General features: G+C 30.4%; 1 protein-coding gene across 1 annotated transcript; it reads left to right on the top strand.

The window, feature by feature from the left end:
* The first annotated feature begins 896 nt into the window (after nt 1-896).
* On the top strand, nt 897-14,940 carry LOC126884660 (uncharacterized). The gene is made up of 3 exons (XM_050650728.1): nt 897-1,086; nt 6,912-7,806; nt 14,521-14,940. The coding sequence occupies exons 1-3, from the start codon at nt 922-924 to the stop codon at nt 14,889-14,891; spliced, it is 1,431 nt and encodes a 476-aa protein (XP_050506685.1). The 5' UTR covers nt 897-921; the 3' UTR covers nt 14,892-14,940.
* The last annotated feature ends 4,584 nt before the right edge of the window (nt 14,941-19,524 follow it).

Genomic DNA, 19,524 nt, shown 5'->3' with positions numbered 1-19,524 from the left:
AACAAAAATATCGAACAAACTGTAAGTACTACGCACTAGCGGCAGTCCTGAGAAAGAAGAATTGTCCCAAGAAACAAAAATGAACATAAATAGAATACGATTGTGATGCAGACGATACTGTAATACTAGTGAAACTTGGACTTTGCAGGGAAAGCATAACAGTAGGATAAACGCAATGGAGATGAAACATCTACGAGCTATAGTCGGAAAGGCCAAATGAGATAGAATAAGAAATGGACAATAAAAGGGATAACCAAACAAGAACCAAGAAACAATTAAACTGTATGGACATCTCATGAGAATGAAACCCAGTAGACTAACGAGAAAAATTCACGAAACAAAAAATATCCCAAAAAAAGGCAGACCGATGAAAAAACACATCAAGTAGTAGATGCGGGAAAGATTAAACAGAAAACGCTTGAATAAATAAAAATAATAGCAGAGGACAGAAAAGAATGGAATATATGGGTGAATCTGTAGCTTAACTAAACTCAAATCCGATACCTGAAAGTGTATAAGGAAGGCTAGAAAGAAAGAAAGATAAAAACTTTACCAAATATATAGCAGTACATCTGTTTGCAGATGGTTCTTACAGAAAGAGACAGTTCATAACAGAAACAGAAATATTAAATGCGATGAAATACTCAAATCAAAATCTAACACTCCTTCATAAAGAATAATGCATTTTTCATACTAAAAACGATTGCAACATTAAAAAATTATTGTATTTTACAAATATTGTGCTAATACGTGACAACAGAAATATATCAGCTGTATATTTCCAAAATACATGTCCTTCCCCACAATCACACTTATGGTGTACCAGAATTACATTTTTTCAGTTGCAGAAAGATATCACAAAAATTCTCTAATCACATCCTCCTGAACGCGATAAAATTGTTATTGTTGTCAGTTAACAAAATGTTATCAAAGAACGATGTTCTCTTTGTGCTTTTCGCGACATTCTTCGGGGCGTCCAATGCAAGTGTCAGAATAAATTTTGGAAGATGTGGGGCAGGTGGTTTTACTTGTTCTACCTATCCCAAAACTAATACGTTGGCTGTATATTATAACTGTGTTGGTGATGTAAGTATTAACCATCTAAAATATTTTGTATACATACAGTGTGGGAGGCACTTATGGAATAAAAAATTTTCTGTCCTTGTTTCAACAAATTATAAAAAACGTTAAGACCCGCCGATTTTTATATACACAGAGAATCTGTAATTTGGAATAAATTCAATATCTCAAATACTGATTGTTTTTTTGAAAAATACTCAGACCCGTCGGCGTCGATTATTAATTCAAATTGTCCTTTTTGACATAATATAATAACAATGTATACAGGATGTCCCAATTTAGAGATATGACGTCATCGTTAATTTTATTAAATGGCAACACTGTCATTTTGATAGCTATTTTGATGGGATGTGTAAAGTTATACATAACTGCAAAATATCAAATTTTTAATCTCTACCATTTACAAGATAATAAAAAATAACAAAGCTATGTCTGTAATTTGGAATAAATTCAATAATTCAAATACTAATTGTTTTTTTGAAAAATGCTCAGAGCCGTCGATAGTATTTCAAATTTTCCTGTTTGACATACAATAATAATGTATACAGGGTGTCCGAATTTAGAGATATGACGTCATTGTTGATTTTCTTAAATGTCAACACTGTCATTTTGATAGCTATTTTGATTGCGTGTGAAAAGCTATACATAACTGCAAAATTTCAAATTTTTATTCCCTACCATTTACAAGATAATAAAAAATAACAAAGTTATGAAAAACAAGTAATCAAATAATTGAATTTAATTATTTCAATTGAGCAAATGCTCATAATGTTACCCATTGACTATTTGACAATATCTTAAAATGTCCTTAAAATTGGGACTCGCTGTACCTATTCACCTGTACCTGTACCTGTACCTGTTCAAATACCAATGTATTTGAACTATTGAATTTATTTTAAATTAAAAACTTGTATTCATAATCATTTTAAGAAAATATCCATGCCGTATTTCCATGCAGATGGATAGGTAGAAGGGGACCAATTGAATGGCCACCAAGATCCCCAGATCTCAATCCGTTGGACTTTTTTATGGGCGTACTTGAAAAGCAAAGTTTTTAAGACCAAGCCAACAATTGTTGAGGATCTAAAAACGCAAATAAGAAATGAGTGCAGATTAATTTCACCCCAAATCATTAGAAATACTCAAAACGAATTTCGATCGCGTTTAAAATATTGTCAAATAGTCAATGGACAACATTGTGAGCATTTGCTTAATTGAATTAATTAAATTAAATTATTTGATTACTTGTTTTTCATAACTTTGTTATTTTTTATTATCTTGTAAATGGTAGGGAATAAAAATTTGAAATTTTGCAGTTATGTATAGCTTTTCACACGCAATCAAAATAGTTATCAAAATGACAGTGTTGCTATTTAAGAAAATCAACGATGACGTCACATCTCTAAATTGGGACACACTGTATACATTATTATTGTATGTCAAAAATTATAATTTGAAATACTAATCGAAGGGTCTGATCATTTTTCAAAAAAAAACAATTAGTATTTGAGATATTGAATTTATTCCAAATTACAGACTCTCTCTGTATAAATGTGCACTTTTTAAACACAAATATAAATGTACCCTGTATATTTTTATATGTTTAAAAGCTGCTTAACAACCTGATTTCAACGAACATGTAGAGTGTATTCTGAATAATACAGGGTGAAATTTTGAAATTATAAGGTATGGAAAACTTTGGAAACTTTGAAACAAAATTGTTTGTGTCTATAAGTACAATACCCAATATAACGATACTTAGTTTAGAAAATGTATGTCTTTATTTAGCCAATTTAAAAAATAATACCATTATTCAAAGTATGATAAATTATTAATTTCAAAATTTTATGTATTTAATATCTTGACGAAAATTATACATAATTTTAAAATTTGACATTGTATTATTCATAATATAATAGACCCTACATAATACACTTTTTTTGAGATGAGATGAGATGAGATGAGATAGCAGCTTCTAAAAACATAAAAATATGCAATGTGTTTCATTATAATTAAAGATCACGGACTACACTAGCCTTGCGTGAATCACCCTTTATATTTAAATTTGTTTAGAATTTTAAAGTTGACGTATCCTAGCGTTTTTTATAATTTTCGAAAATAAGAACACAAATAATTTTATTCCATAAGTGGTTTCCATACATTATAATTACAAAATTTCACCCTGTATTATTTATAATACAACCTTCATGATATAGTTCTTTTAAATCAAGTTGTTAACCATGGTTTAAAAGTAAGCAAATATACAGGGTGTTACGTCAAAGATTTAAAGTAAGTACCACTAAAAAGAGAGACAAATCCCATTTTAATTGCAAAAAATTCCTTGTTTTTTTAAAAAAAGCTTTGGACCTTGTTTGAAAAGTTTATTATAAATGTAAGTGATAATTATAAAAAATTAAAAACATGCAATAGCAGCTTTGGACCTTGTTTGAAAAGTTTATTATAAATGTAAGTGATAATTATAAAAAATTAAAAACATGCAGGATAGCACACGGGACTTTTACATAATGTCACAACGTAAGTGACATTCACTAAACAATAATCTTTATGCTACCACTGTTTTCTGTGACTATGCCAAAGCTTTTGATTGTGTAAATCACGACATTTTGATTAAAAAACTAAATTTCTATGGACTTCGAGGTATTTCTTTGAATTGGTTCAAATCTTACTTAGATAATAGGAAACAACTGGTTAGAGCAAATGATACTGACTCTAGTCTCAAAAACATTGTATGTGGAGTACCACAAGGTTCAGTATTGGGTCCTCTACTTTTCCTTATCTTTACAAATGACATCACTAATTTAAAAATCAATGGAAAATTTGTTCTTTTTGCTGATGATACCAGTATCACTTGGAGCAACTCAACTATTGCAACTCTTCATGCAACTATAACTTCTGATCTTCTTACGATAAAAACCTGGTCTGACTCTAATTTACTCTCCTTTAACGTGGATAAAACGGTAGCATTATAATATAAAGGTGTGTTATGGAATACTATGCTGCTAATTCTTCTCCGGACTAATTCTTCTTTTTAGAATAAAATTACGTAGAATGACGTGGATTAATTTATTATACTGGAAAATGAAAATTACAATGTTACGTTTATTTCTTAAAACTATGAATTTATAGGTTCTGTTATCTACAATCATTTAACGAGGTTTTGGATGGATTTGAGTACAAGAGATTGGACTCAAATATTAATATTAAAACAGCAAATATGGATAGCTTATCGAACAAAGAAATGGGCGAAATATATTATTGTTACTTATAGATACGAAGTATTAGACAAATAAACTAGAGAAACTTATTTATTTTAAATGGGAAAAAATAATTATGAATAGTATTGATTCTGATTTTTAATAGCAAATATTAGTGATTTAAACATGAGAAACTTTTCATAATTGTAAATAACATATACCGGGTGACTAAAAACTATATAAAAATACATAGGTATATTAATATCGTACATATGAGTAGGTAGGTTCATTACAGGTGCTCTTCAACCCCTGCTTGTGAATAACAGCCAGATCTCTACCGTTGATTCTGTAAAATTTCTTGGTATTATTTTAGACAGCAACCTCAAATGGTCCCTTCATATCGATTTGTTAAGTAAGAAACTCGTCTCGGCCTGCTATGCCATAAGATCTGTTTCGAAGGAACTCAAATTAGCATCTTCTAAAATAACATATTTTTCTTTGTTCGAGTCTCATCTTCGATATGGTCTTTCTTTTTGGGGGTCTAGTACAGCTGCCCAATTTTATGTTATTTTCAAATTACAAAAAAGAGCAATAAGATATCTGTTTGGCCTCAGAAGAACAACCCATTGCAGAAGTTATTTTAAAGATCACGAAATTTTAACCCTTCCATCTTTGTATTTTTAGAAACTGTTGGCTTAATTCGTAAACACCTGCATGCCTTTCCAGCAAGGCCTCATCATGACTACTCCACCAGAAATTCAACTTTTGATGTTTATTTACCGATCCCGTCTTCTGAGTTAGTAAAGAAATCTATATTATATTCCGCAAAAAAACTATACAACCATCTCCCTTTACAACTTAAATCTGCAACATCTTTCCTCAAGTACCGTAAAATGACAAAAGCTCATTAATCTAAAAGACCATATTATTCAGTAGAAGAGTTTCTTAATGACTAACTAAGAAATTACAGTAATGTACAAGTAACTAAAGTATATTTATCTATATTTGGGTGTCACATACAGCAGCTTAAACTTATTAGTTCCTTTGTTTGTGTTTTATTATATGTTGTATGTTCAATTTTGCAATATATTGGTTTTGTTTTTTGCTTCACTTTTTTAACTTGTTTATATTTTTTTTATTGACGATTTATCTAATTTCAGAAAATTGTATTTATTATTGTTATATATTTATTTTTTTTGTGATTCTATGTTAAGCTTTGTCCATAAAATTGTATAATTTTCAGTGACAATAAAGCATATTTCTATTCTATCCTCTATTCTATACACTTATTGTGGAGAAGAAGTATCTAATAGGACAAGACTTTCTGTTTTAGTCATTCAACTATTAGTTCATCCTTCATTCTGTCAATTTAGGTGGCAGGTTTTTCAACCTTACCATGCTCAAAATTATTTTAACGTGTGTGAAAGTCCCATGTGCTATCCTGGATATTTTTAATTTTTTATAACTATTTTGTGCAATTAAAATGGGATCCTCTCTCTTTTTAGTGGCACTTTAAACCTTCGACGTAAGTTAATCTGTGTATCCACGAGAAAAATAACATTCCTGTAGCTGGCTGTATACCATAAATCACAAAAAATACAGGATCCTTTGTAAAAGGTATATTTAAAAGACCCAATAAGGGTTACATCACAAAACAAAACGTTTTCGGATTAACAAGTAATCCATCATCAGTGTTAAGCCAATAGCATGCATGCGTGAGCCACCAAAAAGTTATGGGTAAAAACCCTTTAAAAGTTGCAAGATCTTAAATGATACTACATATTATGAATGCAATCGATATATGTTGCAAATATTAATGGATCATACAATCGATGAATATTGCAAATATTCCTGGTAATATCCAGGATATTACCAGGAATATTTGCAACATCCATCGATTGTATTCATAATATTATCATTTAAGATCTTGAAACTTTTAAAGGGTTTTTATGGATTACTTGTTAATCCGAAAACTTTTTGTTTTGTGACGTATCACAGCTCTGAAGATGGCTTTGTAAGCCGAATCGAAAACACTCAGCTAGGAAATTAATAGTATACTGTACAACGAGTGAGAAAAAGACATAATTCTCACGAGCGCAGAAGTTTGTTGGCACGAGCCAAGACACGAGGCGAGTGCCGCAAATCATGCAAGGTAGAAATGTGTCATTTTTTCACGTGTTGTACACTGTACTTTTTCTATGGGTGCGTTTTTGTCAAGAGTTAAAACTTCAAAATTAAATAATTTAGGTGCTTTTACGTATATTATATGCATAAATTGAAATAAAATACATACAAATATATGTAGGTATTTAATATTCTTAAAATTGTATACGTTATTTATTTAAAATTATAATTTTAACAGTTATTTTTGAACAGTTCTGAAAGGTAATTCCTGGTAAGGTTTGCTTCAACACATTTTATTTGACAACATTAATTGTATTTGTATTGTGCATGTTACCATCAAAACGGCTATCATATGTATGGAAAACTATCGGAGAATCAGTGAGAAAAATTATTTCTCACTGCAATGGCCAAAAAATAACTTTACATACTTCAAAACTACTTTTCTTTTCCTGTTCTTTCAGTTACTTTAATTCTATTTTCAACTGGTTTCAGGATGTCAGTTTATATATCAACCAGTTCAGCAGTCCATCCAATATCGAAACTCTTCTTATTCAAAACTGTGTGAACCTAACCATATCTTTTAGATGTACAGGAGAAAATAAAAACATACTAGGTTTAGTAGTAAGAAACGTTAAACGGCTAAAAATTGAACCACAACAGTACACGTCCCATGTCCCAACATCGGTTGCTTTCGAGAATATTGCGTTCATAGAAGAAATTCCGAAAGATACTTTTGCTCAAATCCAAAAAACCACACATTCTTATGGCTGCATCATTCCGAAAAAGGATTTTTACGCCCTCTCGTTTAAAAACGTTACAATAGACACTGTAGGATCCCGAGCTTTTCAAATGCCTGAAAACTTTGGTAATTTTACTTTCACAGATGTCAAAATAAACAGAGTACAAACATCAGCTCTTTTGGCTAAATTAGAGAAACTAGCACAGTTCATAATAGAGGATAGTAAAATAGAAGTTATGGAACATCTTGCATTTCAAGTAACCAGTAAAAACGTAGAAATCAAAAACAATAAGTTCGTTGATATCGCTAGTAGTGCATTTAATGGAACAGCAGAAAAATTTACTTTCTACAACAATTACGTCAACACATTTCATCCTTATGCGATATCGATACTTGTCACCAATGTTTACATTTGGAAAAATACTTTCGAGTATCTGAAAAGCGGCGCTTTGCAAAAAATTAGTCCTGGATTGCTGGAAGATTCTGGCAGAAACTTCGGTTCGCTTAGATTTATATACCAATTCAAAAACAATACGATCCATTCCATGGACGCTGGTTCGCTTAATCCTGATGTTGAAGCATATAAAAACGTTGCTACTAAAATGATGTTGGAAGGAAACCTCATAAAATGTGAATGTATCAATATTGGTAAGTTTTAACATCTCATTTATTATTTTTATATTCACATATTTTATTCGATATAATACGGTCCTACCAGCGGCAACAGTAGTTACAGTTGATTTTCGCTTCGTAATAAACTTCAAAAAATCGGGGAATTACTAGTTAGAAAATTCAACAGAGTTCAAAAATAAGTGTTAAAAAGCTGATTGTCTAATCTTCGGGCTCAGTAGAGGATGATCGCCTGTTATAGAAACACCAATAGCACTTATAAAATTTATTGATAGCGACTGACACCAGGCTAGTAGAACCAACCCCGGGAGAACGTAGTTGTACTGATATGGGGCTCGTACGCGAATTAGTTTTAGTCTGTCATAATGCTACATATTGACTCGTTGAAATTACTCGAAGGAATGAAGTTAAAGGCACATATGGCCTGGTTGAGTTGATTCTAATGAATGATTCTAAAAGTATGTTCTCTCTTGATGGCAACATGAATCGGGTCATATATGGAGCGTTCAAGTATTAGGCTATTGATTATATTCAAAATAAGAGAGCTAAAAGGAACTACAACGTTAACGGGATTTTGTTATCTCATATGGCCAATGGACCTCTAAATTTGAAAAAACCGTGGAGTGCTACCATTTAGATGGGTGCGTTTTTGAGAAATGGGTGAATTAGTCCCTAGGCACAGGGTGAATTAGGGTGAGTTCTATGCACTTTTGGTACAAACAAGTCTACAGTAAAATAGTTCCAGGTTATATTTACTATCAAAATATCACATTTTAAAGTCAAAAATATTTTTTTTTACAAAAATATACTCAACAGAAAAGCAAGAAAAAAACATGAAAGAAAGCAATTTTGTTTTTTGCCCCATAACTTTTTTCCACAGGGATATAGGTATAGGCATTGCTTCAGAGAAAAATAACATTCATCCTTCCTCTTTGAAATGTCGTATAGTAAGAGTCTTTAGAATTTGCAGTCACAACATTTTTGGGCCATTTTCCCCATTATTTCGCAAACATTTTTCCGTAACTTTTTTCTACGCATTTCTAGGTATATAATATAATGGTACATTTAGTAGAAAGAGAAGTCAATTGCCTTTAAAATGGTCTATTGTATAAGGTTATACGACTATTTTTAAGCAAATTATGGATTTTCAAGATTTTATACTTTTAATGAATTTTGATATTGTTTATGATTATTTTTAAAATTTTTCATTCTGACTTTTTTCTTGTACATTTAAGTATACACATTGTGAAACAAAAAAAAGCATATTTTCTTTACTTTAAAATGGTGTATTGCAAAAATTGGTGTATTGCATAAAATGGTGTATTTTGAGACAATATATCCGTAGAATATCCAAGAGTATCCGTAATTCGAGAAAAATTTTAAATTTTTTATTTTTTCCATTAGAAAAGTATGATTGCATATTGTAACATAATTTTTAATTCCAAATAACTTTTCTTAATAACACGTTTCGATATTGTGAAATATAAAGGTACTTTACTCTTGAGCGAAATTCATATTTTTTAACATACCTCGTACACTACTGATACAATTTTACACCTGATGATTGAATCTTAGGTATTAGATTATGCAGAGCATTTTATAAAGAATAACTTTTTTTCATAAAGTTGATAATAAAAATGTTTTCCATATGGTTCCAACTTAGTGGAACCTATTGCATGTGTATATGTCACATTTTGAAAAAGCATATCTCGTTTAAAAATAGCCCTAGAATTTTTTACGATACACCATTTTAAAATAAATAAAATAAGCTTTCTTTTGTATTTAGCAATGTATATATCTAAATATACAATAAAAAAAGTTATAACGAGAAATTCAAAAATAATCGTAAAATATATCAAAAATCATTAAACGTATAAAACTTTGAAAAACCATATCTTGCTTAAAAATAGCCATACCGCCTTCTACAATAGACCATTTTAAGGGAAATTGACTTTTCTTCCTATTAAATGCTAAAGCTACGTAGAAAATAGTTACAGAACAATTTTTGCGAAGTAACAAACAAAATGTCCCAAAATCGCTGTGAGTGGCGAACTTTGAAAAATCATATTTTGGAAACTCTAAATCATAGGTACTTCTGCGAAACGTCATTTTAAATAGGAAGAATGGAACTTTTTTTTCTGTAAAGCAATGCCTATAGCTATATCCCGTAAAAAAGGGGCAAAAAACAAAATTGCTATCTTTCGTGTTTTTTGCTTGCTTTTCTTTTGAATATACTTGTAAAAAAAATATTTTTGACTTTTAAATGTGATATTTCGATAGTAAATTTAACCTGGAACAATTTCCCTGTAGAGGTGTTTGCACCAAAAGTGCATAGAACTTACCTTAATTCGCCCTGTGCCTAGGGACTAATTCACACCTTTCTCAAAAACGCACCCCTTTAAATGGTAGCACTCCGCGGTTTTTTCATATTTAGAGGTCCATTTACTATATGAAACAATAAAACCCCGTTAACGTTGTAGTTCCTTTCTAAAATACATAATCAATAGCCTATATTACGTAACGCGATTTTTGACCACCCCTCCCCCCCTACGTAACGCGCACTGTAATGGGCGTTTAACTATTGCGTAATGCAATTTTTGAAGATTTTTTACCCCCCTCCCCCCAACCTGCGTTACGTAATCCCATAGCCCACACGACAAAAGAACAAAAGTTTTTACTTAGCTAAATTAATGTCCATTGCCAAAATATAGTTTATGAATTGCAACAATTAAACAAATGAAATAACCCGCACATGTTTAAATATAATAACAAATTGACTGATGTGATATACGGGGTGATAAATTTATACTGTTCAATATCGGATATGAATTATGAATATTTGATATTTAACACTGGTGCAAACAGATGATAGTACTGAATTAAATAAAAACAATCAGACAAGTAAGATTAAACCATTTTAGCAAATTTTATTAAATTAATAATTCTGTGAAACCTGAAGTTTTCAGGTATGAGAACTATGAGAAGTAATCTATCTATACAATACTTTCAAAAATTATTAGGAAAAGCTTAATTAAATATGAAAACAAAGAAAATTAGACGGGGGGACCCATCGAGCTCTATGCTCTTCAATTTAATCATGGATGAAATAATCAACATTGTAAGAGGATACAGAATAGAAACAAAGAGGTAAAAATATTCTTTTACGCACATTACGCAGACGACGCAATATTAATAGCTCAAGATAAAGATAGTTTGCAAAGACTACTCGACAAAGAGTAAAATAATTTACTAAGACCATCTCAACTCAAGAAAACTAAAACAATAGTAATCAATAAATAATCAATCAGATGTAAAATAAAAATTGATGGTATCAATCCGCCAATGAACAATCAGAATTGTTTTTAAAGAGAAGTAAGAAGAAGAACTACCGTTTTTAAAATACAAGATGCCCAAAAGGTAAAAAATTTAACCTTGACCTTAATTGGTACTTACCCTTCATGATTAACTTAAAATAAATCATTTCCTCTTTAAAGCATCCTTAGCAACTATCAAATAGTCTTACACAAATGTTGAAATATTTTTTCTGAAAAAATTTTTATAGATTCTTTTTTAATGCTTTTAATTTCCAATTAGAGCTGCATTCCCGGGAAATTCCCAGGACACATTTTCCGGGAAATCAGTAAAAAATGGAAATCCCGATTCCCGGGATTTTTACAGATTTCCCGGTTTTATTTTCCGAAATAAAATATTTTATTTTAAATTATAAGCGGAGATATTACTAACTCACAATGAATAAATGATTCTGATACAATTATTATCTCTACTTAATAATAATTTTAAATCATTCCACTTATTTATTTTTCAATTATATTTTAACCCGAGAGCAGTCGCGCTCACTTCTGTCACGTAAGTAGTCGCGCGTAGAGAAAAAATCTCAGAATACGAATTTAAATGCGAATTTAAAAGAAATTTCTATGGCATAATATTTTTATTGACTTGTTACGTTAAAAATATCTATTTCTAACAATTTTAAAGCTAATTGGTTCTCATCAAAGCCGTAAATTTCACAAAAAAAAAATAAAAAAATTTAAAAAAAACTTAAAAAGGCATTTTAAAAAAATTCTTACGCATTACTACAATCTTCCTCGAGGCACTTACGAGTGAAGAGTTATGTTACAAAATTTTTCTTCAAGTTATCACGGAAGAGGATAAAATAATGTTAGATTTTTTGGCGCGACTGCTCCCGGGTTAAACCTTCCAATTTTGGAGTAAAATCAGAATGTATCACATCCGTCAGCATAAACATTATTTTGTTTATGCGACGATCCGATTCATTTTGAAGAATCCAGAATTATAACATAAATATTTATTTTGAATTAAAATTATTTTTATGAAGAATTAGTACATAGGAAATTTAATACGGTATTATATTAGTGCAAATCAGCTGACCTGAAGTTTAAAAAAATACTCACTTCACTAAAAAGCATCAGACCTACATCAACAGAAAGGGCGTTTTCAACTTCAGCAAATTTCTGTACAAAAAAGAGCCAGCCTGAAAGATCAAACACTCAACAATTTATGTTTTCTAAAACATATTTCAATAATAAAAACAACGAAAATTCAGATAACACAAATTTGTAATTTTTCTATTTTTAAAATTTTCACTAGTAATACCACTAGAGGTCAAATTATTTCCGGAAATTTTCTAAAAATATTCATGATCAAAAAAAAATTTCCGGATATTAATTTGACTTCGCGTGGTATTCGGTAAGAAAATTCCACACCAAATTGTGGTGGGAAATCAAATATTTTTAAAATTTATTTCAACAATGCAAATTATTTTCTTCATCAAGTCACCAGTGAAACATAAAATGTTTTTTATTTACTTCGGACTACTACAAGTGGTAGAAAATAAAAAAAAATATTAGTTTTACGGTTACATACCTACAGGAACAGATTACATAATAATATTCAGTTTGTTTTCACACCAATGGACTCTTAGCCTATTAAACTATTGATTACCACTGATTGTAGTAGCTCAAAAGTGCCATTTAGGGACAAAAAATATAATATTATTTTATTGTATAGTTACTTGAGCTTAGGACAAGTGGTAGAAAATTATAATTTTAGAGGTTTTTCGGGAAGCTGCATGAACAGATTAATAGCGCGCCATAGCTTTGTCAGCAATTATTTAGGCTTTCAAATTCGTAATTTCTACTCATTGTAGTTGCATGGGAATACCATTTCAAGATAGAAAATAGTATATTCTTCAATTTTACATAAGTTTTGAGTAACTACAAGTGATAGAAAATTATTTTTTGGCGTTTTTCTTAACGTGCGTTATGCGCGTTTTAATGGTATGGAATTCATAACCAGCGTCAGCAAGCATCAATCATAGGAGGCTGTGATCATTATATTTTGACACTTCAAAACATCAAAAAAAAACTCGCGTTTTGTTACAATAAATAATATTGCACAGTCAGTAAAACCAATAAAATTCTTTGTTTAAAAAATGAATCGATTTGAAAATCATACAATATGCAAAATATGCGTGAAATTATCTGATGTAAAGATCAATCATCGTACCATGGCTTATTTATTTGAATTAATAGAGGATTGTGGCTTCAACTTGAAGAAAGAAAATCTGTTCCAAATTGTCCACGAATATTTGCGACTAAACTACGCAAAATTTAAAGTACTGAATGGGAAAAAGGTAAATAAATTAGTGTCTAAATATTATATATATTTTATTAGACATAGAAACTTAATTGAAAACATTCAAAGTCCTGCATTTTCGCCATTAAGAAGAGAGGAGGTGTCCGAAGAATATAGAAAACATCTTAGCTTTGTAACTAAAATGAATCAAAACTAAATTATGTAAACAAATAAAAACCAGTCTGTCAAAAATGTTCTGTTATTGTAAACGTCAAAAAATTTCCACTATAATTCGCTGTTGGGTACCCCACGAGCAAAAAATTTCCGATAAAATACCTCCGTTGCCATGGTGATCTGTCAAAATAACGTATTTTGATTGGTTCAAAATTACAGGTGTGGAATTTTCTTTAAAATTTTTAATTTGCTTTCAAATATTTGAATTTTTCTAAACATTATTAATGTGTAATCAAATTTTTTATACTAATTGCATTGAATAATTAGAACAAAAACAATTTCTTCTTTTTATTTTTAAATTTCCCGATTCCTGGGAATTCCCCGAAAATCCAAATTACCAACTATCGATTCCCGGAAATCAAAAGGGGCCGGAAAAATGGAGCTCTATTTCCAATCGTGTAGTAAAATGTTTCATCGCGTGTTTAATTCTGTCCAATCTGATTATTATTATACTGGGAATAATCTACTAACATTATTATACTGAGAATAAATTTTAAGTATTTTGTTTCTGATTAATTACAACAAGTTTTATATGCCAAATTATTGTCACGAGGATAATACAAATCGGCAATTTTTGGAGCTCGCAATTTAAAGACTTGAATCTTGTATGTGAGTACTAAAAAATAATCTTTAGAATACCACACGATAGTAAGAATAAATAAGAAAATAATGCTCCAGTTTGTTTCTCAAACTTGTTGTCATTCGGCAATAGTCACTTGAGCCCTGCGGGCTGTGGTATCTATTGCCAGACAACAAGTTTTCGAAAAATTGTCGCATTATTTTCAATTTATTCTCGCTCTCTTGTGATATTAATGTTGCTAATAAACTAAACTGTATTTTATTAATTCCAGACCAAATTAACAACTAAATATTTTATTTTAGGTTGGATATTCTCCGGTAGTGGCCACGGTTCCAATACACCAATGTTAGAAAATTTCTATCTAACTTTGCTTGATCCTAATTCTAATAACAAATGCAGTGCCTCCTGCAATCTTCCTCTATCCGTATCCAGTGAAATGATCAGAAACGGCCAATGTTCGGAAGACATAACTGTAAGTTTGTTATGTGGAAGTAAGGATAAGTTACAAGTTACGAATAATCCAACTACCACAACAAGTGTTCAATCGGGAACAAGTCCCAGCAAGCAGACCTTGAGGCGGCCTGTGGTCGTGTTTCTCAATTCTAAGAGTACTATGTTCACAAAGAATCTTGATTTGTTATTTTTTGTATGTTTTATTTATTATTTTTTGTAAAAATATTTTAAGTAATGTTAAATAAAAAAATATAATTTTACCGAAAGAAGCATCCATTTATAAATCAGAAACAGCAACAATCATGCAGACTATTAAAATTTCATTGTATATATTTTATATACCTACAGAGTGTAACAAAAAGGCAGGTCATAATTTAAATCACATATTCTGGGACTAAAAATAGTTCGATTGAACCTAACTTATCCTAGTACAAAATGTGCACATAAAAAAGTTACAACACTTTGAAGTTACAAATTGAAAATCGATTTTTTCCAAAAAAAAATCGAAAACTATTAGATTTTTCCCGTGATACGTGTGGCATTCCTATGGCAAGAAAATTATGAAGTAGATCTATGTCCAACAGTGGACATTGGCAAACATACCATCTAGTCCAGGGAAATAAGATTTTTCTCGTGACACATCTCCCTCCAGGCCGAAACCAAATTTTTTGAGTAGTATGGAGATCTATATTAATAACCTATATGTTTCCTGTAACCGATTTTGATGATATACATAGTTATAAACAAATTAAGATCAAAAAACAGTAAATTTTCGCATTTTCGTCTATTACTAAAAAGTGAAGCATTCTAAACAAATTTGAGAATAAGAAACTCATAAATCATATGAAAACTTCAATATGGCGTTCGCTGAATATGTCTATCCTTATTTGTTGCTTAGAAAATTGCAAAATAAATCATCAATTTTGAGATTTTATAAATGTTCATAACTTATGTAAAAATTAAGTTAGAACCTTCTTATTAAACGTAATGCTGAGACTTCTTGTGCTTAAATTATATTTTAAATTTCAAAGCAATTGGTCAAATAGTTTAAAAGTTATTTAATTTGTTTATCCCAAATTCATTTTTTTTTGCAACACTATAAGTCAGAAAATTATGAAGCTACAGTAATACTTTGGATAGTTTTTGAAAGAAGAAGATTTACACTATTAACTTAATTAAAAAAAATATCAAAAAGTAATTTTAAACAGTGTAAAATTATTTTGCAAAAACATGTTGATTTTTTGCTTACTTATAAACAATTAGAATAACTTTTTAACCGTTACCCGTAGAAAAATTATGTTTTCATATTTAGAAAGACTGAATTTTTATACACAGTTAGAAAGAAAAACAATGGTTCTAGGATAATTAGGGACGAAGTTAGCCCCCCCTTTTTAATTCACATGTTTTTGCAAAATAATTTTGCAATATTTATAATTATTTTTTGTCATTTTTTTTATTTATATTAATAGTGTAAATCTTCTTCTTTCAAAAACTATTAAAAGTATTACTGTAGCTTCATAATTTTCTGACTTGTAGTGTTGCAAAAAAAATTAATTTGGGATAAACAAATTAAATAACTTTTAAACTATTTGACCAATTCCTTTAAAATTTAGGGTATGATTTAAGCACCAGAAGTCTCAGCATTCCGTATAATAAGAAGGTTCTAAATTAATTTTTACATAAGTTATGAATATTTTTAAAAACTCAAAATTTATAATTTATTTTGCAATTTTCTAAGCAACCAATAAGGATAGACATATTCAGCGAAAGCCATATTGAAGTTTTTTATAAGATTTATGAGTTTCTTGCTCTCAAATTTGTTTAAAATGCTTAATTTTTTGGTAATAGACGAAAAAAGCGAAAATTTGCCGTTTTTTGATCTTCATTTGTTTATAACTATGTATATGTATATCATCAAAATCGGCTGCAGGAAACATATAGGTTATTAATATAGATGTCCATACTAGTCAAAAAATTTGTTTTAGGTCTGGAGGGGATGTGTCACCAACAGGATATTTTTTCTCCTTATTTCTCTGAACTAATCCCCAACTCCTATACAGGTTCAAAGTATTTCTTAACATGAACTTTCAAATTCTCTTTTACCTCAGGTACACCCTATTCAAGTTCAGAAAATAACCACTCCAATTTCCTCACATTTGAATAAAACAAAGTTCTATAACTACATGGCAGCATGCACCTAGATTTAAATTACAGTAGACTCCCTCTATAACGAGAACTGAAATGGCGTACTAATTAACTCGTTATAAACGGATCTCGTTATATCAGACAACAATAATATTTTGCATACCACCACAACTAAAATGAACATAGTTTATTAGGTGTCGATGGTCGAGTTCAACAATGAAACTTGGCCATCCTAAATTGTAAAATTCAATATCGGTCGATAGATAAATAGACAGGAAGAAGTTTATTACAGGTGGTGTAATTTATTACAGCACTGGTCTCGGTAAGTACACAGATGTTGGGCATTCCTGTATACATTCAGTTGGGGTATTTATTTATAGCCATCATCACGCCAAAAACAAATAAAGAAACATATTCTTCGATTTCATATTTCCTCGTTATAACCAAATATGCCTCGTTATAGAGGTGTTATAGTTCAATAGGAATTTTATGGGACATCTAGTATACCTCGTAATAAGCGAAACCTGTATTTGAAAATTGAAACTGACCACTATACCCCACTGTCCAAGGTACCCCTCCAACCCCTATATATTTTCAAAATTGGCCTTCCCGACAATCACACTTATCGTTACCAGAATTACAGTTTTTCAGTTGCAGAAAGATACCATCACATCAATTCTCTAATCACATCCTCCCAAACGTGATAAAATTTGTATTATTGTCAGTTAAAAAAATGTTAACAAATAACACTGTTCTCTTTTTGCTTTTCGCGATATTCTTCAGTGTGTCCAATGCAAGTGTCCGAATAAATTTTGGAGGATGTGGGGCAGGTGGTTTCATCTGTTCTGCGTACCCCAAAACTAATACTTTGGCTATATATTATAACTGCGTTGGAGATGTAAGTATATTACAATTATATTACCATCTAAAATATTTTGTATACCTATGTATTTATAGAAACTTACGACTTTTGAATGTGTTATTTTCACTTTGTATTAAGTGCACCATAATATTGAATTCTTCCATTGCTTTGTAAAGCCGATTTCTTTATACCTATTATGCTATCAGAAACGCATCCAAAAACGAAGAAAGTTTCTTCGTTTCGTTGTTTTATACTTATTTTTTGTTTAACAATAATAAATATGTTGATTTTCACCCTTTTTGCAAAAAATTCGTTGTTTTGGCTTCTGAGTGATACCAAAAATCCAAAATCATTAAAACTAAAAAAACTCGACAACGTTCTACCTTAGTCCTGTCGCCAGGGGGGGTACAACGGCCTCGTTAATTCAGATGGACTTACCCAAATTTTTTTTATGTATTTTGACCCGTAGAACACGAATTTTTTGGGTAACAGTTGATCCGGATGTCGATAAGATTGTTATAGACCAAGAACTTGAGGAATCAAATAACAGCGATTTTTGGCAAAACAAAACAATATTTTGTATTTTTTGGGTCATTTTAAGCAAAAAATATTTCTACAAGTTTTTTAGTAGGATGCACAGTTTTCGAGATAAACGCGGTTGAACTTTCAAAAAATCGAAAAACTGCAATTTTTAAACCCGAATAACTTTTGATTAAAAAATAAAATAGCAATTCTGCTTAGCGCCTTTGAAAGTTCAAGTCAAATTATGTCGGTTTTGATTATTTGCATTGCTAAAAATTTATTGTGTTATTGCTAAACAAAGCTACAAACAACTAGTGCGTGAGTGATGTTTCTATGATTTCTCATTTAAAATCGAACGAGTAGGTAGAATAGGTACTAGTGCAATCAAGACTATTTCTACGTTACATGCGTTAAAACGCATGTAAAAGTACGGGAAACCCTACGTGTTTATAGCTTTGTTAAACAATAAAAAAATAAATTTTTACCAATGCAAATAATCAAAACCGATATAATTTGACTTAAACTTTCAAATGCGGTAAGCAAACTTGCTATTTTATTTTTTAATCAAAAGTTATTCGGGTTCAAAAATTGCAATTTTTCGATTTTTTTAAAGTTCAACCGCGTTTATCTCGAAAACTGTGCATCCTACGAAAAAACTTGTAGAAATATTTTTTACTTAAAATGGCCCAAAAAATACAAAATATTGTTTTGTTTTGCCAAAAATCGCTGTTATTTGATTCCTCAAGTTCTTGGTCTATAACAATCTTATCGACATCCGGATCAACTGTTACCCAAAAAATTCGTGTTCTACGGGTCAAAATACATAAAAAAAACTTGAGTAAGTCCATCTGAATTAACGAGGCCGTTGTACCCCCCCTGGCGACAGGACTACCTCGAGAATACCTCGAGAAACTCGTAATGGTACATTATTTCACGGTTTTTGCTGTGGATTTTAAAGAACCGCTTGGATTGACATGAAATTTGGCATAGGCACAGCTAACATGTCAAAGAAAAAAGTGATATGGTGCCGATGTGTGCTTTTGCCCTGGGGGTGAGTTTCACCCCAACTCGGGATGTAGAAAAATATATGTCCAAGATAAGTCCTAAAATGAATAAACTGACTAATTTTAAGCAACTTTTGCTCTATAGAGTTTTTTCACCAAATCAATACTTTTCAAGTTATTTGCAAGTGAATACATATGTTAATTTTTCAACAAAATAACCATGTTTTTAGACGGTTTTTCGCAAATCACTCAATACAAAACGTAAGCATTTTGTCAAAAAAAAAATTCTTAGAAAAACTATAGCCTTTAAAAAAGTGAAA

Source organism: Diabrotica virgifera, chromosome 5 (genome assembly GCF_917563875.1).
Source record: "Diabrotica virgifera virgifera chromosome 5, PGI_DIABVI_V3a".
NCBI classification, from domain to species: domain Eukaryota; kingdom Metazoa; phylum Arthropoda; class Insecta; order Coleoptera; family Chrysomelidae; genus Diabrotica; species Diabrotica virgifera.
This window is presented reverse-complemented; position numbering and strand designations above follow the sequence as displayed.